This window comes from Schistocerca piceifrons, chromosome 1 (assembly GCF_021461385.2).
Source record: "Schistocerca piceifrons isolate TAMUIC-IGC-003096 chromosome 1, iqSchPice1.1, whole genome shotgun sequence".
Taxonomy (NCBI): domain Eukaryota; kingdom Metazoa; phylum Arthropoda; class Insecta; order Orthoptera; family Acrididae; genus Schistocerca; species Schistocerca piceifrons.
The window spans coordinates 802,422,895-802,443,831 of record NC_060138.1 but is presented as its reverse complement, the minus strand read 5'-3'; the positions used below and the strand labels follow the sequence as shown (position 1 = coordinate 802,443,831).

At 46.6% G+C, this 20,937-nt stretch overlaps 1 protein-coding gene across 2 annotated transcripts in view; it reads left to right on the top strand.

Annotated features, from left to right (window-relative positions):
• LOC124804882 (pyrimidodiazepine synthase-like) overlaps positions 1 to 20,937 on the top strand; it is a 114,906-nt gene that overhangs the window by 57,325 nt on the left and 36,644 nt on the right. For both annotated transcript variants that reach the window (XM_047265260.1, XM_047265252.1), the window contains exon 2: positions 4,692 to 5,023. In XM_047265260.1, coding sequence (XP_047121216.1) covers positions 4,742 to 5,023 — 282 coding nt within the window. In that variant the 5' untranslated portion in view covers positions 4,692 to 4,741. The remainder of the gene's footprint in view (positions 1 to 4,691; positions 5,024 to 20,937) is intronic.

Below are 20,937 nucleotides of genomic sequence, written 5' to 3'. Positions count from 1 at the left end.
ATGAGTTTGAATTATGTTCTTTTCCACGTGAGGCACAAAAGTTTCTGCTCCAAAGGCCTGTAGTAAAGAACTGTCAAGAGTTCTGTAAGGAAACTGAGAAGGATTTTGTTGAGCATATGCATGTTATCCAACACCACTAATAATGATTAGGGAAGAGCGTTGTAACTTGGGGTATTTTTCAGACTTCCACCTCTAGTTAACTTTGCAATGGAATTTAAATGTATTTTGTTATTCCATTTTTAATGGTAGCATTGACTTTTTAATGCTGCAGAATTTTCTGAAATTAAAAAAGATTTCTCGACAAAATTAAGGTCTTTCCAAACGTAAAACATATTCCAAGGTACTACATGGACATACACCTAGAACCAACTATTCTATTGAAATTTAAAAGCATTACAATGAAGAAAATCTTGTGAGTACTGTATTTAGTCGTCTGTCTTTTACATTATTGCTCTGCTACACACCAATAATAAGTAGGTGGAATCAAATTAAGCCAAAGTTAACCAGTTACAAGTTAAAGACGCTTTGAAAGTGAAGCAATTGGAAACTATCACAAATTTTAGTTTTAAAGATATTTTAATACATTAACGAAATTGAATTTGCAAATCTCTCATGCCTGATGGTAAAAGACCTCTTTCTACTTCAAGGAACAAAGTGCTGCACGGCCCACGAAGTTGGTTTTAAAAATATGTAGAACTGTAACTTCCTGGCAGATTAAAACTGTATGCCGGACCGATGCTCCAACTCGGGACCTTTGCCTATCGCGGGCAAGTGCTCTACCATCTGAGCTACCCTAGCAGATGGTAGAGCACTTGCCCGCGAAAGGCAAAGGCCCCGAGTTTGAGTCTCGGTCCGACACACAGGTTTAATCTGCCAGGAAGTTTCATATCAGCTGCAGAGTGAAAATCTCATTCTGGATATAGAATTGCACTTGCCATAAAATTCTGTAACTGAAGATATAACAATGTATACCAACTAACTTTAATATTTTAAACAGCAGTAAAATGTATAGACATCGAAATATTTACAAATGCTGCGCAAAACACTGCCACATTCCTAGCAATAACAAAAACCGTAGAAAATGATGGAAACTGCTCATGGCACTCTCCAGTGCGCATTCCTTCGTGTGATTCTAAAATCAGTCACTAGACTGAAGTACAGACCAAAAATCTTCAACTCTTTCTCTAGGTACACTATCCTTTCGGTACAACACTCTCCACTATTATGTTTTTCAAGTCTGCAGCGACTGAATCTTTACATAAACCACTTCGTCATCGTTTTAGGATGTCTGTTGGTCGGGACTGACTGTTTACATAAAACACTTTTAGTCATCGTCTTAGGACATCTGTTCGTGGTGGTTCTAGGCTGATATCATAAACGCCCATATCGTGACTTGAAACTGGTCGCTTTTTAGGGAAAACACTACGTGGGTGTTGACGTTAGCTGACGCTGAGGAGCGTAAGTACCATCAGTACTTGGGTAAAACTATATTGAATAATGTTAGCGAGTCTGTAACACTAGCTAAAAAGCAAAAACAAAGAGAGAATGTAAAATCAAACATGCCTTTAGTATGAGTTTCTAGGAGAACAGGTGTCCATGGTAGAATTTTAAGCCTCTACGACATGGTGCTATGATGAATAAAATTCCTCGTGTAGGTGAGATAGCAAATACACGTTAAAACGTAAGCGCTGATAAAACTGACACTGGAACAGAAAATGCCGTCCCGTCAGTGGTTCGCTGCGGTGAGAGCAAAGTTGTTGGGGCTCACTGCTTAATTGATGATAATGGCTTGAAACACTGTGTTCTACAGTCCAGATAAAATTAACTTCTCCTAACAAGATGGACGAGAAGTAGTCGGCCAAGCCCTAGAGAGGGGCCCCGTGAGCTTGTTCCCACCGAAAGACGACTAGTGTTCGTACCAGAGTGAGAGGATGTTCCTACGTATCGCAGAGCTCATCTAGTCCGCATTTTTAAGTTTGACTGATTTTGTCAGTTTAGTAATTCCCTCACGGTAATTCCTATACTGGGTGGTTTTAACTAAAATTTCCCTGCTTAACATGCTATAACACGGAAACTAATTACCGAACGAGTACCAAACTTAGTAGCATTAATGTCCAGCGTATGTGGCATATGATTACCGTGTGTCACGGCGACACCGTCCAGTTCCAGCTATGGCCACCAGGTGCCTTGCTCAATAATCGTGATTCACTGTCTCACATGCGTGACCAGTCACACTACACTTGTTGACGTGTCAACATGAGCTTGGCCAAAAGGAGCAGGGCATTATAGGTGAGGTTCTATTATAAAAAAAAAAAAACAGTAATGCTGCAGCTCCACTTTGAGAATATGCCGGCTGATAGACTTACGGAAGGGTCTTCATCCTCCAACTGCTGTGCGGAGCATGATGAAGAAATTCGAACCAACTGGAGAACTGGGCGTCGCTTCGGGAGGAGGCCGACGACCGGTTGCACCGCTGGTGGTTGATGAAATCGCTGTTGTTAAGGCAGACAACGCTACGCGCAATTCCCGATCGTCAGGCAGTGCGCGCGCTGTGTCAGGACAGTTGAACATCCCGTGGTCTACTGTACGGAAGGTGCTTCGAACCATTCTCAAATGGTATCCGTACAAGATCCATATCGTAAAGCAGCTTACACCACAGGACGCTCAACGACGTGTTGACTTCGCTCCCCACTTTCTCGCAAGGATTGAAGTTGACGAGGGCTGGCCCTGGACGATCCTACGGACAGACGAAACTCAGTTTTCTGTGATGGGTGAAGTGAATACACAGAATTGCCGACTGTGGAGATCTTCACCTTCAGTCATTGCGCATGAAGTTACTCTGTATGGTGATCTTGTCACCGTATGGTGTGGCTTCACGGCTACTTTAATTATTGGCCCATTCTCTTCTGTTGACTGGAATACTCTCTTTCAAATACTAAAGGTAGCAGGGGTAAAATACAGGGACCGAAAGGCTATTTACAATTTGTACAGAAACCAGATTGCAGTTACAAGAGTCCATGGGCATGAAAGGGAAGCAGTGGTTGGGAAGGGAGTGAGACAGGGTTGTAGCCTATCCCCGATGTTATTCAATCTGTATATTGAGCAAGCAGTAAAGGAAACAAAAGAAAAATTCGGAGTAGGTATTAAAATCCATGGAGAAGAAATAAAAACTTTGAGGTACGCCGATGACATTGTAATTCTATCAAGGACAGCAAAGGACTTGGAAGGGCAGTTGAACGGGATAAACAGTGTCTTGAAAGGAGGATATAAGATGAACATCAACAAAAGCAAAACGAGGATAATGGAAGGTATTCGAATTAAGTCGGGTGATGCTGAGGGAATTAGATTAGGAAATGAGGCACTTAAAGTAGTAAAGGAGTTTTGCAATTTGAGGAGCATAATAACTGATGATTGTCGAAGTAGAGAGGATGTAAAATGTAGACTGGCAATGGCAAGGAAAGCGTTTCTGAAGAAGAGAAATTTGTTAACATCGAGTATAGATTTAAGTGTCAGGAAGTCGTTTCTGAAAGTATTTGTATAGAGTGTAGCCATGTATGGAAGTGAAACATGGACGATAAATAGTTTAGACAAAAACAGAATAGAAGCTTTCGAAATGTGGTGCTACAGAAGAATGCTGAAGGTTAGATGGGTAGATCACATAACTAATGAGGAGGTATTGAATGCAATTGGGGAGAAGAGGAGTTTGTGGCACAACGTGACTAGAAGAAGGGATCGGTTGGTAGGACATGTTCTGAGGCATCAAGGGATCACAAATTTAGCATTGGAGAGCAGCGTGGAGGGTAAAAATGGTGGAGATGAATACACTAAGCAGATTCAGAAGGATGTATGTTGCAGTAATTACTGGGAGATGAAGACGCTTGCACAGGATAGTGCCATGGAAAGCTGTATCAAACCAGTCTCAGGACTGAAGACCACAACAACAACACATTCTTCTCTGAAAAGGTTGGCACTCAAGGACTAAAAACGTGCAGTATGACTGGCCAGCCTTACTACCATATGCTTCGTCAGTAGTTCATACCCAACCTACAGGAGAGAGACGCATTGAACTTAACAGTTTTCATGCAAGACGGGGCCCCACCGCTCATCACTCGTGAAGCCCACCTGCTTCTCCGAAACACATTTGAAAACGATCAAATTATCAGCCGATCGTTTCCGATTGCTTGGCCGGCACGATCACCTGATCTCACTCCGTGTGATTTCAGATTGTGGAGCTACCTGAAGGACAGGAGAGCAGGTGCTGTTCTGAAGTGCAGCATATCAAGAGAGGTACCCAGCATACCTACGGACATGCTTTGTTCTGCTGTGCAGAACGCAATCCTGCTCTTTCAGACTATTCTGGACATTGAAGGGCGCCATATTGATCCCCTTTTGTAGCAGTAATGTTACCGTTATGCAATGGTATGATGAACCACAGCAGCACATTAAGAATGTTTCAACTGAACTGATTCTGCACTATTTCTTTTCCCTATGTCCTTGACATTAATGCTATCAAGTTTGGTCCTCGCACATTAATTAGCTTCCGTGTTGTAAGGTGTTAAGTAGTGAAGGTTTGACTGTAGCCACCCGGTATTTAAGTGATTTTGTTTTTTGCATCTGTTATGGGATTTTGCTGTCCACGTCAGACTGTGAAGAGTTAGTGTGTGCCGAACCGAGGACTGTGCTGTGCGCAGGTGACCCGCGGCCGGCGCCACTGCAGGCCGGCAAGGTGCGGCTCTACTCGATGCTGTTCTGCCCGTACGCCCAGCGACCGCGGCTCGTGCTGGCCGCCAAGGGCATCTCCTACGACGAGGTGGACATCAACCTGCAGAACAAGCCCGAGTGGTACTCGTCTGTGCACCCAGAGGCCAAGGTGCCCGCTCTGGAGGTCGGCAGGGGCAGGGTGGTCATCGAGTCGCTCGACATCGCAGAGTACCTAGATTCCAAGTTCCCGGAGCCCCCTTTGTGGCCAGCCGACCCGGAAATTAAGGCGCGCCACAAGCTGCTGCTCGACCAGTTTGAAAAGGTTTGTCTACTTCGTAACGAGACAGCCAAGCGCGAACCACGTGCTATCCAAAAATGTAAAATGTTACACCATGAACACTTCGATCTGACGCTGCCAAACTAATACTTCAATGTTATACGGAATGTTTAGAAGATTGCGACTTTTCTGAAAATTTATGAAATAAAGAAACAATTGCTACTGTTTCAATTTTTACTAATATTTAACTAGCTCGACGCGTTTCGGCAGCACGCTGCAATAATCAGGTGCATTCCAGTTACACGTACATTACATTAATCTGAGGTGTGATTACATTCATTTGCTAGAGAGGTTGTGTGGCAAAATACGAATTTGTACAGAAAGATACTCATATTTTAGTGTCTACATTATGTGATTTGAATGGTTCGATCATTTCATTAATGCATTTACTTACTCTTTGTTGGAAATTTAGTTGTGTGACACACAGAACAAAGTGACTACATGTCACAGCTTAACATTTTCACACACAGATGTATCTGTCCTTCCAAAGGGCAGATACATCTAACATAGTAATGTACAATGAAGATTAAACATTTTCTGCGTGGATACATTTGTTTAATAGCACGTATCAGATAACATGATTAGTTAGTACACAGTTTTTATTGTTAAAGACAATATTTTGAATAAAATAAGTACTCAACATTGAAGAAGTTTTTGAAGAAAGTAATGTTGTTACTTCTAGCTTATAATTTAGTAACACACTACCATGCATAGTGCCTTGAACGAAGGAAAAAAGGTTTCATTTTCACTGTATATTACTATCTTAGCAGTTGAAACTAGTTTATGTTAACAGTTAAGCCTCTTTGGAATTATGTAAACACCTATACGTGAAAGTGTTAAACTGTGACGTGTTTGCTTGGTTAGGTTTAAGTAGTTCTATGTTTTAGGGGACTGATGACATCAGATGGTAAGTCCCATAGTGCTCAGTGCCATTTGAACCATTTTTGTGACGTGGTTGTCACTGTGCTCTTTGCCTCAGATAACCAAAGCTTTAAAAAATGGAAATAAACGCATTAATGAAATGATTTAAACATGCAAATCACATAATGTACACACTAAAATACGTGTATCTTTCTGTACATTATTGTTTATCGATACATGATCTCACTAACACACACAGCAAACAAATGTAATCAAATTTCAGATTAATGTATATTCAACTGCAATGCAGCTGATGATGGCAGCTTGCCACTGAAACACGTTGTATTAATTAAACATCAGTTAAAAAGTGACTGAAGCAGTATAAATTATTTCATGAATAATACTTTGGTATTTCCGTGTCAGTGTGATATGTTGATTGAATTTTCGTACTTGTAACATTTATTTGCAGCACAGGCAGAAGGCATTCCTAGAAATGAAATATGACGTGACTACATGATGGAGTTTCATGTATCAAAAATTGCTGGGAATTTTTAAGCGGAGATCGAAAGACTACATGCTGAGAGGATGTGCAAGTTCAGTTTATCACCAACTTCAGAATTTTTAGAAAGATGTAATCATTAACATGAGTGACATGAGAGAACCATACCAAAAGATCCCAGATAGTTTAATGCAGTGCAATGACTGCAGAACGAGTAGTCAAGAAGGAACTCAGGAAAACAGAGAGGCACTCCTTCCAGAGTGGCTACACCACGAGAAGATTGTGAGATGCTTAGATTGGCTATGGCTCTCAGACAAATGTCAACACCTGAAATTCGAGAAAAGATTACTGACAGCACCACCTCAAACCGTTGAGAAAACAAACTGTTAACTGTGTTGAGATCTGGAGTTGCTTTCTATCGTTTATTGCTGACACCACACCACATGCATTTAGTAGCATTACTGTGGTTTTAAGCAATGAATAACGCTTCTGTTTGTGTCCCTTAGTTCGATATTAATGTATCCGTAGACGATCTGGTGGAAGACCACAGGAAGCAGCAATTCTCAACACCCTATGCCCCTCCAACTCCTGGAATGATGCCGCTAGGTGGCAAGGATAGTAAACGCTGTTGTCATACATTTCATGATCAGTGTATCAAGTAGCATATTCCAGCAGGATATTTCGAGATCCCGCACTGTCGTTCTCGTTGGCCATTTCCTTTCATTTATCACCCATAGACCACAATTAGAATGCGGTGGAGAAATGCATTACTTTCATACAAGCAACCAGCTTGCAGTCTTGATTAAGTGGCCTAGCATGTGTTGCAAGTGTGGCAAATATTCCTCAAGATGACATTATCAAGTGTCTGTTTCCATGGCTCAATGTGTGTTATCGTACCTGGGTATTAAATAATTACACCCGCTATGTCGTGAAAATCTCCTTAAGAGCCATAGTAACGTGTTCAGTAAATGAGCTGTGTGTTTCAGAGTAGCGAAGATGAAAAAGTGCTCATAGCTCTTGAGGTCCGCATTTTGGAACTCATATTTACTGGACATTGTTTTATTGTTTTGATTCGTACAAGGGTTGAATGGAAAGTAATGCCTCCAGCTTTGTTAATTGGGTTTGCATGGGAATATTTTAATAAATCAAACGCAGAAGTAATCCTTAGAATGTGAGCTTTAATTAACAATATTCACTTTTTCACATAATCACCAGCCAATTGGATACATTTCTGCCAACGTTGACCAACGATGAACAAGTTTTCTGAAGCCGTCACGGAAGAAGTATAATGATGTCTCATGACAATGGAGAAAGGCGTCACCTTCATTCTCGTAACGCGAGAAGAGTTCCTGGCAAATTTCAAGTCTGTGTGCTTTCATTTCAGGAGTCAGCATCCGGGGTACCTATGGTGCACAGATCTTCCGATAGCCAAGCAAAGCAATAATGCGACCCACACGTTCTTGTGAAATGCCGAATGTGCTTGCAGTGTCTCTCTGAGTGATACGACGATCGTTCTGAATCTATCTGTCAACATTTTGTTTGTGAAACTCGGTGGTTGCTGTCACAGGACGTCCAACTATTTGTTTGTCACGCAGGTCAGATGTTCCCGCCTCAACATCTTTAAACTTACTCGCTCAACGACGTACAGTACTCACATCAACACAGTCACCATAAACTACCTTCATTCCCTGCTCGGTCTAAGGCGCTGCAGTCATGGACTGTGCGGCTGGTCCCGGCGGAGGTTCGAGTACTCCCTCGGGCATGGGTGTGTGTGTTTGTCCTTAGGATGATTTAGGTTAAGTAGTTTATAAGCTTAGGGACTGAAGACCTTAGCAGTTAAGTCCCATAAGATTTCACCCACGTCGGCCGGAGTGGCCGAGAGGTTCTAGGCGCTACAGTCTGGAATCGCGCGGCCGCTACGGTCGCAGGTTCGAATCCTGCCTCGGGCATGAATGTGTGTGATCTCCTTAGGTTAGTTAGGTTTAAGTAGTTCTAAGTTCTAGGGGACTGATGACCACAGCAGTTAAGTCCCATAGTGCACAGATCCATTTGAATTTTGCACCATTTCACCCACACTTGAACACTTGAACATTCCCTGCTGAATCTCCTTTGGGGTGACACCCTCTGCTGTCAAGAATTTAACGACTGCACGTTGCTTAAATCGCATTGACCGACCGTCTACGCAGGGTTCCATACTTTACACTGTAACTGCACAATGCTAAGGCTTCCCGCCAACTGGGGCTGTAGAGTAGAGGCTACGGAACAAGCCAGTACCTGCCCCATACCAATGCTGCCAACTGTTGAAGAGTTACGAAGGCGGAGGCATTACATTTCAGTCAACCCTCGTACTACCACTTCTGATAGTTACCAACCCCTACGACCTTAGCAACAACAGTAATGGCCATGTATTCTACTGTCAGAGGTATCAGAAAGATTTTTGCTTACCGCATAACTTTCGACTCTGTAGTACATTTAGCCTACTCCCATCATTACATGTATATTCAAGGCCACGACCCCATATATGGTGAGACACGTAAGACGTAACATCCCTTTTACTTCGTGAACAGTTGCAAATATCAAAACGAGGTTTCCCGCAAATATTAGAACGTCCATGGGCACATATGCCATAGTTTGGTTGTTTGATTAATTTTTTTTAACTCTAGTATCAACAGAGATTGAGATGCCCTGCTTAACCGACAGGACAGGTAGTTTGAATTGTGGAAAGGGGTCAAAATAAGGGGCTGTCAGTTACACTCGAACATAAACCTTTATTGAAACTTCCTGGCAGATTAAAACTGTGCGTCCGACCGAGACTCGAACTCGGGACCTTGGCCTTTCGCGGGCAAGTGCTCTACCAACTGAGCTACCGAAGCACGACTCACGCCCGGTACTCACAGCTTTACTTCTGCCAGTACCTCGTCTCCTACCTTCCAAACTTTACAGAAGCTCTCCTGCGAACCTTGCAGAACTAGCACTCCCGAAAGAAAGGATATTGCGGAGACATGGCTTAGCCACAGCCTGGGGGATGTTTCCAGAATGAGATTTTCACTCTGCAACGGAGTGTGCGCTGATATGAAACTTCCTGGCAGATTAAAACTGTGCGCCCGACCGAGACTCTAACTCCGGACCTTTGCCTTTCGCGGGCAAGTGCTCTACCAACTGAGCTACCGAAGCACGACTCACGCCCGGTACTCACAGCTTTACTTCTGCCAGTACCTCGTCCCCTACCTTCCAAACTTTACAGAAGCTCTCCTGCGAACCTTGCAGAACTAGCACTCCCAAAAGAAAGGATATTGTGGAGACATGGCTTAGCCACAGCCTGGGGGATGTTTCCAGAATGAGATTTTCACTCTGCAGCGGAGTGTGCGCTGATATGAAACCTCCTGGCAGATTAAAACTGTGCGCCCGACCGAGACTCGAACTCGGGACCTTTGCCTTTCGCGGGCAAGTGCTCTACCAACTGATTGAGCTCTGTAAAGCTTCTGTAAAGTTTGAAGGTAGGAGATGAGGTACTGGCAGAAGTAAAGCTGTGAGTACCGGGCGTGAGTATTGCTTCGTTAGCTCAGTTGGTAGAGCACTTGCCCGTGAAAGGCAAAGGTCCCGAGTTCGAGTCTCGGTTGGTTGGTTGGTTGGTTTGGGGGATTAAAGGGACCAGACTGCTACGGTCATCGGTCCCTTTGTCCAAATACAAAGAACACCCACAGAGAATAAAAACGAGGAACAGAAGAGACCACAGACGATACAGAACAAGAGAAACTGAGACAAAGACAAGACAAAACGAACTAAAACCACACAGTTTGACGGTGGTTGGCCGACCATAGAAATAAAAAAGGAAAAGCCAACCACTTAGAAACACAGTAAAAAATCAGTTTAAAATCATAGGCCAAAGGCCAGAATCAACACAAACCAATAAAATAAAACAGAAACACTCAGATTAAATGATAAAATCCCCCTGCCCGAATAAAACGTAAAACCAAGTCAGCCATAGTGGAGTCGTCTGTTAAAAGGGCATGGAGCGTAGCAGGCAGCGCAAATGTCTGCCTGACCACAGCTAAAAGGGGGCAGGCCATCAAAATGTGGGCCACTGTCAAAGCCGCCCCACAGCGACATAGAGGAGGGTCCTCCCGGCGCAGTAAATAACTGTGTGTCAGCCGGGAGTGGCCAGTGCGGAGCCGGCAAAGAACTACTGAGTCCCTGCGAGTGGCTCGCAGGGACGACCGCCACACAGCCGTCGTCTCCTTGACAGCACGGAGTTTATTGCGCATTGTCAGTTCGCGCCATTCATCGTCCCAAAGCGCAAAAACTTTTCGGCGGAGGACTGCCCGCAAATCAGTCTCTGGGAGGCCAACATCCAGAGATGGTTTACCCGTGGCCTCTTTCGCCAGGCGGTCAACATGTTCATTGCCCGGGATACCGACATGACCGGGGGTCCACAAGAAGACCACAGAGCGGCCGCAACGCGCAAGAGTATGCAGGGACTCATGGATAGCCATCACCAGACGAGAACGAGGAAAACACTGGTCGAGAGCTCGTAAACCGCTCAGGGAATCGCTACAGATAACGAAGGACTCACCTGAGCAGGAGCGGATATACTCTAGGGCTCGAAAGATGGCGACGAGCTCAGCAGTGTAAACGCTGCAGCCAGCCACCAAGGACCGTTGTTCGGAATGGTCTCCTAGAGTTATCGCATACCCGACACGACCAGCAACCATCGAACCGTCGGTGTAAACAATTCCAGAGCCCTGATACGTGGCCAGGATGGAAGAAAAGCGGCGGCAGAAGGCCTCTGGAGGGACCGAGTCCTTCGAGCCCTGTGCCAAGTTGAGCCGAAGGCAAGGGCGAGGAACACACCACGGGGGTGTACGCAGAGGCGCCTGGAAAGGAGGTGGAACAGGGAAAAACCCAAGCCCGCAGAGAAGCTCCTTGATGCGTACGGCGATCGGACAACCCGACCGGGGCCGACGGTCCGGCAGATGGACGACCGACCGCGGAACAGGACACGGTAATTTGGATGCCCGGGCAAGCTAAAAACATGGGCAGCATAAGCAGCCAGTAATTGTTGGCGTCGTAACCGCAGGGGAGGGGCACCTGCCTCAACAAGGATGCTGTCCACAGGGCTGGTGCGGAAGGCACCAGTGGCAAGTCGGATCCCGCTGTGTAGTATTGGGTCCAGCACCCGCAACGCAGAGGGGGATGCTGAGCCATAAGCCAGGCTCCCATAATCCAGACGAGACTGGATTAACGCCTGGTAGAGCCGCAACAGGGTAGAGCGGTCGGCGCCCCAGCGGGTGAGGCTCAAGCATCTCAGAGCGTTGAGATGGCGCCAACACGTCTGTTTAAGCTGCCGGATATGAGGCAGCCAAGTCAACCGGGCATCGAAAACCACCCCCAAAAACCTGTGGGTCTCCACCACAGCTAGGAGTTCGTCGGCAAGATAAAGCCGCGGCTCAGGATGGACTGTTCGGCGCCGGCAGAAATGCATAACGCGGGTCTTGGCTGCCGAAAATTGAAACCCATGCGCTACAGCCCAAGACTGTGCCTTACGGATAGCGCCCTGTAGCTGACGTTCAACAGCTGCAATGCCAGTAGAGCTGTAGTAAAGGCAGAAGTCGTCAGCATACAGGGAAGCGGAGACAGAATTTCCCACGGCCGCAGCAAGCCCGTTAATGGCTATTAAAAACAGACAGACACTTAAAACAGAGCCCTGTGGCACCCCGTTCTCCTGGACGTGGGAGGGACTATACGAGGCCGCGACTTGCACGCGGAAGGTACGACACGACAGAAAATTGCGGATAAAAATCGGCAGAGGACCCCGAAGACCCCATCCATGAAGCGTAGAAAGGATGTGATGACGCCATGTCGTATCGTACGCCGTCCGCATGTCGAAAAAGACAGCGACCAGGTACTGACGGCGGGCAAAGGCAGTACGGATGGCCGACTCCAGGCGCACCAGATTGTCGGCGGCGGAGCGGCCTTTACGGAACCCACCCTGAGATGGAGCCAGAAGGCCCCGAGACTCCAGTACCCAAGTCAAGCGCCGGCTCACCATCCGTTCGAGAAGCTTGCAAAGAACGTTGGTGAGGCTAATGGGACGGTAGCTGTCCACCTCCAAAGGGTGCTTGCCTGGTTTCAGAATGGGGATAACGATACTTGCCCGCCACTGCGACGGAAACTCACCCTCGACCCAAATACGGTTGTAAAGGTCGAGGAGCCGTCGCTGGCAGTCCACTGAGAGGTGTTTCAGCATCTGGCAGTGGATGCTATCTGGTCCAGGAGCGGTATCAGGACAAGCGGCAAGGGCACTGCGGAATTCCCACTCACTGAATGGAACATTGTACGATTCTGGATGGTGGGTGTGAAACGAAAGGCTCCGACGTTCCATCCGCTCTTTAATGGAGCGGAAGGCCTTAGGGTAATTCGCAGAAGCGGAACTCATAGCAAAGTGCTCTGCTAAGTGGTTTGCAATGACGTCGGAGTCAGTACAAACTGCTCCATTCAGTGAGAGCGCAGGGACGCTGACAGGTGGCCGATAGCCGTAGACGCGTCGAATCTTGGCCCAGACCTGCGATGGAGTGACATGGAGGCCAATGGTGGACACGTACCGCTCCCAGCACTCCTGCTTGCTTTGGCGGATAAGGCGGCGGGCCCGCGCACGCAGCCGTTTGAAGGTGATCAGGTGTTCAATGCAGAGATGTCGCTTGTGACGCTGTAGCGCCCGCCGGCGATCTGTAATCGCTGCAGCGATCTCAGGCGACCACCAAGGCACAGTCCGCCGCCGAGGGGACCCAGAGGAGCGGGGAATGGCAGATTCGGCGGCAGTAACGATGCCGGTGGTGACCGATTGAACCACCGCATCAATGTCGTCATTAGAGAGAGGCTCAAGAGCGGCAGTGGAGGAGAACAAGTCCCAGTCAGCCTTATTCATAGCCCATCTGCTAGGGCGCCCAGAAGAGTGACGCTGTGGTAGTGACAGAAAGATCGGAAAGTGGTCACTACCACACAGGTCGTCATGCACACTCCATTGGACAGACGGTAAGAGGCTAGGGCTACAGATTGAAAGGTCAATGGCGGAGTATGTGCCATGCGCCACACTGAAGTGTGTGAAGGCACCATCATTTAAAATCGAGAGATCGAGCTGCGACAACAAATGCTCAACGATGGCGCCTCGACCTGTTGCCACTGACCCACCCCACAGTGGGTTATGGGCGTTGAAGTCGCCCAATAGCAAGAAAGGTGGCGGCAATTGGGCTATCAGCGCAGCCAGGACATGCTGCGAGACATCACCATCCGGTGGAAGGTAAAGACTGCAGACGGTAACAGCCTGTGGCGTCCACACTCGAACAGAGACAGCCTCTAAAGGTGTGTGGAGAGGGACAGACTCGCTGTGCAGAGTGTGAAGGACATAGAGGCAGACGCCACCCGACACCCTTTCATATGCTGCCCGGTTCTTATAATAACCCCGATAGCCACGGAGGGCGGGGGTTCGCATTGCTGGAAACCAAGTTTCCTGAAGAGCAATGCAGAAGAAAGGGTGAAGGCTGATAAGTTGTTGGAGCTCAGCTAGATGGTGGAAAAAACCGCCGCAGTTCCACTGGAGGATGATATTGTCCATGGCTGAGAAAGGCGTGAAAGGACTGGGAAGGCAATTTACGCCGCTTGTTCACTCACTGCCACCGATTCAGTACCCGTACGAGAGGCATCCATCGCATCTGAGGGACCAGCAAGATCAAGGTCCTCAGCGGACGCTAAAATCTCGACTTCATCCTCAGACGCAGAGCGCGAAAGGTGCGGTGGGGTTGGTGCCACCGCAAGTTCTTTGGCCTTAGAGGTCTTTTTCTTGGACTTCCGGCCGCTGGTGAAGACTTATGCCACTGGCGGCCGTCATCCTTCCCGCTGGTGGAACCCTGGGAAGGGAGGGTCCCAAGGGAACTCTTACGGGCGAGAGTAGCCGAAGAAGTTAGACGCTTCTCCGGCTGAGAAGCGGGGACGGACGTCCCCGACGGGTGGGAGGAGGTTGCTCCTGAGGTAGGTGGTGCAGGAGCAACCGGTTGGGTAGAGCCCCCCACGGGCAAGGGGGCAGGAGGAGTCTTACTGCTTATCGAGCTGGCTGGAAGTCTCGAAACTGATGGGGCTAGCACATGTGTTGTAGCAGCTGCATAAGAAGATGTCATTCTCACAGGATGGAGTCTGTCATATTTCCTCTTGGCCTCAGTATAGGTCAGCCGGTCCAGGGTCTTATATTCCATGATTTTGCGCTCTTTCTGAAAGACTTTGCAGTCAGGCGAGCAAGGTAAATAGTGCTCCCCGTAGTTGACGCAGATGGGTGGCGGGGCACATGGAGTATCGGGATGAGATGGGCGTCCGCAATCTCGACATGTGAGGCTGGAAGTGCAGCGGGAAGACATATGGCCGAACTTCCAGCACTTGAAGCACCGCATCGGGGGAGGGATATAGGGTTTGACGTCACATCGGTACACCATCACCTTGACCTTTTCGGGTAACGTATCACCCTCGAAGGCCAAAACGAAGGCACCGGTAGCAACCTGATTGTCCCTCGGACCCCGATGAACGCGCCGGACGAAATGAACACCTCTACGTTCTAAGTTGGCGCGCAGCTCATCAGACTGCAAAAGGAGGTCCCTATGGAAAATAACACCCTGGACCATATTTAAACTCTTATGTGGTGTAATGGTAACGTTAACATCCCCCAACTTGTCACAAGCAAGCAACCTGCGTGACTGGGCGGAGGATGCCGTTTGTATCAGTACTGACCCAGAGCGCATTTTAGACAAGCCCTCCACCTCCCCAAACTTGTCCTCTAAATGCTCGACGAAGAACTGAGGCTTTGTAGAGAGAAATGACTCCCCATCAGCTCTCGTACAAACTAAGAATCGGGGCGAATAACTGTTACCTCCATCCTGAGACTTACGCTCTTCCCACGGCGTGGCCAGGGAGGGGAACGTTTTCGGATCGTACTTCTGAGCATTAAATTGAGCCCGAGAACGCTTAGAGACTGCTGGCGGCTGGTCGCCAGCGAGAGATGATGTACCACGCTTCATTGCGGGTCATCCGCCCTGATGCCACCTACTCCGACCAAGGGCCCTCCCCACGGGCACCACCCAGCCACAGCAAAGGCCACCTGGCAGGATGGCCGTTGCCGGGAGTCCCGATACCCCAGGAGGATAGGCATCTACTCCTTGGCATACGTGGGGAGTTAACGGCGCAGGCATCAGTAGAGCGATCCCTGTGTTGTCAGGGGGCTACAACCAAGAGGGTACATGGCGGCCCCACCACAACGGACTGGCTACCGTGCTGGATCTTAGGTGCAAAAATGTCAAAGGTCATCGTCGCAGTTAAAAGAAACACTGCAGAGGGCAGCGTGGTAATCGCACCCAGGGACGTATCCTCGCCCAAGAGATCGAAAACGAGCGGAACACCATTGCAACGACGAGAAATCCGGCTAAAGGTCTAATTGCACGACGGATACAGTGCACCATGTAAGGCGCCCTTCCCCAATTGGCTCGCTCTTCGGATAAATTTAGAAAGATGGAGGTCAAACCCGAGAGGGGACCATCACATAAGGCCGAAACATTTGAGACTCCTTTTAGTAGCCTCTTACGACAGGCAGGAATACCGCGGGCCTATTCTAACCCCCGAAGCCGCAGGGGGGACGAGTCTCGGTCGGGCGCACAGTTTTAATCTGCCGGGAAGTTTCATATCAGCGCACACTCCGCTGCAGAGTGAAAATCTCATTCTGGAAACATCCCCCAGGTTGTGGCTAAGCCATGTCTCCGCAATATCCTTTCTTTCGGGAGTGCTAGTTCTGCAAGGTTCGCAGGAGAGCTTCTGTAAAGTTTGGAAGGTAGGAGACGAGGTACTGGCAGAAGTAAAGCTGTGAGTACCGGGCGTGAGTCGTGCTTCGGTAGCTCAGTTGGTAGAGCACTTTCCCGTGAAAGGCAAAGGTCCAGAGTTCGAGTCTCGGTCAGGCGCACAGTTTTAATCTGCCAGGAAGTTTCATATCAGCGCACACTCCGCTGCAGAGTGAAAATCTCATTCTGGATACAACTTTATTATTTGATAATACCTTACAAGAGCCCAAAAAAATTTTTTTTAAACACGCAGCTTTAATCCTTAGGACTTAATTACTGGCTGAAAGCCACTTTAATTTAAAAACGGGCTGAAGACCAATAACTTAAAATGCAAGCATAATCAGAAATTTAAAAAGCAAGCCTTATCTTACAACAGTTCTTTATTTAGGCTGAAGGTCCAAAACATCTGAGATTTTGAGTGCAAACAATTTCAATTCAAATCAGCTGAAAGACCAACACTTAAGGCTAAACAATATTAAATTAAAAAACAAAAACAAAGGCGTTACGTAAAACAGTCCTTAATTATTCAAAACTCAACCAAAACAGAATTCTAAAAGGCAAGCCTTATCTTAAAACAGTTCCTCAGTTAGGCTGAAGGCCCAAAGAATAAGACACTTCAAGAGCAAACAAGTTAAATTCAAATTGGCTGAAGGTCTAACACTTAAAACTCCATAGCATTAATTTTTTTAAATACCAATGGCCTTACGTGAAACACTTCTTTAATTTCGGCTGAAGGCCTTAAGAGCAAAACAACTCAAACTCAAACTCAAAATCGGCTGAAGGCTCAACACTTAAAATTAACAACATTAAAAATTTTAAAATGCCAAAGACCTCATGTGAAACAGTTTTTTGAACTAGGCTGAATGCATGAAGAGCAAAACAACTCAAACTCAACATCGGCTGAAGGCCCAACACTTAAAATACAACAACATTAAAACCTTTAAAATGCCAAAGGTCTTACGTGAAACAGTTCTTTAAATTAGGCTGAAGGCCTAGAGAATGTTACGCCTTAATGGCAAAACAACCTTAATTTTTTTTAAAAATCGGCTAGAAGCCATACATGTACAAACAAGAACAAATAAAAAAAAGGCAGTACACCCGAGGGCGCTCAGATGTTCGAGGGTCGGCCTGGAATTCAAACACTAACTCCCGCTTAGGTGAGACAGGCAGTCGGGTCAACCGTTCACAATCCGGCGACAGCTCAACCTACCAACAGTCAACGGACCCACCGACAAGGTAACTTCCACTTCACCTGACTAGGGCACAACAGGGAGTTCAATGGAACAACGTAGAAGATATTGGCGCCCACAACCAGTCATACATGGAGCTGTCAAACTACACACCTTGCTGGACCTCAACAACACGATGAGGAAACTACATTGCCTGAAATTTACATCAACGGCCAGGGCAGGTAACCGGGACGTTAACGGCCACAAGGCAAAAGATTCCGCTGGTGCACTTCAGTTCAAATAACCAAATAAAGTGAAACTCCACCGGTGAGTGGCTAGAATTTTCCAACTTGAAAACCACGTTATTGCTCGCGGGAATATCCCAACAGCCGACAACGAACTACAATTACAAAATGTGAACAGTTTTGAGTTGCTGGTAGATTAAATCAAAACTGAACTTTCGTGTCCATAGCCGGTACCTCGTAGCAATGGGAACAGCCCCACACACTCCGACACTGCATAGAGACCGCCAGCATCCCCGGCTAAACTACGTCCTGCGGAGAAATCCTAGCTGCTCCACGCCAACCGACCGACTGGTCGCACACCGCCCAGCCGGAAACCATAAGCGCCAGGTCAAAGATAGTCCAAGCTGCGGATATCGATACGCACCGCTACTGCCACCTGCGGAAGGAGAGGATAACAGCATAATCGCGATAACCGTAGGAGACTAAACACGGAATCGCAACGGAGGTTTAATCCAGCGCATAGCATGAGGCAGCCTTGGCTCAGAGATACTGAAGCAAGTACTCTTTTTTAATGGAACCGTATACTGTTTATAACAGCATTCTATAGCTCTTGAGAAGACAATTATAGTGATATAGCGTTTGTTAATGTTGACGTTGAAACCGGTCGTAAAAAATTCGAGAAATGTCCTAGAACGTGAGGGCACGGTAGTCGGAAAGGGCATTTGCGGTGCAAACACTGCCAAGCAGGCTTCCCGGATCAGGCTGCGTAGTTGTACACCGTAAGGTAGGCCTGCGCCACGAGAATAAAGCTTTATTTCCCCTTGGGCCAACTTACGACCTAGATGCTGTTTCACCTACGAATACTGTATATGGAAATACAACAAAGGCTAGAGTGCAGCATATCACAAAGGGCTAAGGAAATTTCACATTTGTGTATCCTTTCAGATTTACGTGAGATGAAACAGAGAAATCAACTGTTCATTCTTCAAAAACAAAGTGGTATTATACGCTGCAAAAAGCAACTACTGTATTAAATATATAAATGTCAGAAGGAATATTTGACGTCTCTTTCCCTGTACGTGGCTGTGTACTTCACAGAGGTACAATGCTGTCAGATAACTGTCTCTACCTACACTGGTCTAAATTATATAATTATATCATATAGGATACGTTCGTTGAACTAAACATTTCGTTAAAAATACTTTGATGACCACCTTTTTCGCTGTAAGATAAATATTCTTCTTAATGAAACGTCGTTTCATGCTGAACGTAAGCGCGTAATGACAGTGGTACCAGCTACGTATTATACACGCTGCCGACTTATATGACATTGCAGTGCAGTTTCGTACACACGTAAATGACATAAAAAATTTACTAACAATGATTTGGCAACCAGCAAAATCACATAATACAAATTTTGTATTCCAAGAAAAAAAATCATCTTTTATTAAGGACATGTGTGCATACTGTTGACCATGGATTGAAAGGCTCATTTGCAATCGCCATTCGAAAGAACAATCAACAGATATAGTTATAGTGGATAATATGGTGGAGCATGCACTGGTGATTCGACGACAAATATCTTCTGGCGAACTGGGGCTTCGTCACTGACTGCATATTTGAGTTCTCCGCAAAGAAATAAATCGAGAGGGGTCAAATCGGGTGATCTCGTAGGCCATTTTACAACGGAATTTCGTCCTATCCAGAGTCCAGCAATGTTCTCATTCAGTGCTTGCTTCGCAACACGGGACGAGTGAGCTGGACAACGGTCGTGTTGCAGCCACATACACTGTCACATACCCAGTGGTACCTCTTCTAGAAGAACCGGCAGAGTGTTCGTCAGAAAGAGTGCGCACGAATCTCCATTTAGAACGCCTGAGATGAAGTGACGTCCCACACTGTAATATCCTATGACGCTGCATCATACGTTTACGCTCCGCGGCCGCTGATGTTGCACCTGACGAAGCCGGTATGGATTTTCGGCTGCCCATTAGCGCACGTTATGCAAATTTACATTAGCGTTTTCAGTAAACGTTGCTTCATCGGTAAAGTGCACACGTCGGAAAAACGTAGGGTCGTCTCTCAGTTGCTGAAGGGAAAACCGACAAAATTCTGAACGACGTTGTAAATCACGATCGACGAGTGCCTGTGGTAGTAATAAGATAGAAATATAAATTCTTTCGATGTAGGATGCGAATGACACTCGTGTGACTGATTCCACATTCCTTGGCAATATGTGCCGTGTTACTGCGCGGATTCAATAGCGTCATAGTCAGAAGAGCTTCTTCGTGTTCTCTGTTAGTTGCAGCCTTCTTTTTTGTCATCGTTTTGACGTTCAAGCAGCCTGTCCGCACTAGCATCTTAATAATTCGTGCAATTACCTGGCGCGTCCGACATTGGTGATCCGGATAGATAGCTCTGTTCCGCTGTAGCCCTATTAAGGCATTTCTTTTAGATTCAACACATAAAAATAGTACATCTAACTTCTTCTCATTAGTGTAATCTCTGCACACAACGAATGCTGAAGCAGAAATAAGCGGCATGCAGTGCAGACAAGTAAACAGGCAAATGTGTTGAGATTCTGCTTGGCGGTGTTTGCACAGATAACACCGATTCCGGCCACCGTGCTCTCAAATTCTGAGACATTTCTCGAATTTTTTATTACAGGTTTCAACGCCAACATTAAGAAACCCTATATCACAGTAATTTTCTTCTGAAGAGCTATCGAGTCCAGTCGCAAAAAGTATTCACTCCCATTTGAAAAATGTACTTACTTTAATATCTCCGTTGATACCAGCGCTAAAAATAATAAGCACACAAAAAACACGTGCCTCTAGACATTCTAACATTTGGCGAAAATCGTGTATTACTTTTGTAACCGTTTACGAAATAAAAGGTGTGTTACGGGTTACGTGACTCATATGGGTACATGGGGAATGGCGCAGGCACGGTAGCTCAGAAGGTTCGGTCTGAAAACTGGCCATACTCTGTAATAAAAGATTCTGAGTGAACCTCTCATCGAGGCCACTCGCGTGGCATCCACAAGGAACCACTGAAGACTTTACCACGAACAAACAGATCGAAAGAAAGCAGACAAAATATGGTTAGCGTCGCTGCCTTCGGTACGGAAGGACTTGGGTTCGATTCCCAGTACGTCTTCAGATTTTTGTTAGGAAGGTCTGGCATGGGGTCAACGCAACCCTGTGAGACAATGAGAGGTGCTGCTTGAACAAAAGAACAGCGGAATCATCAGGAT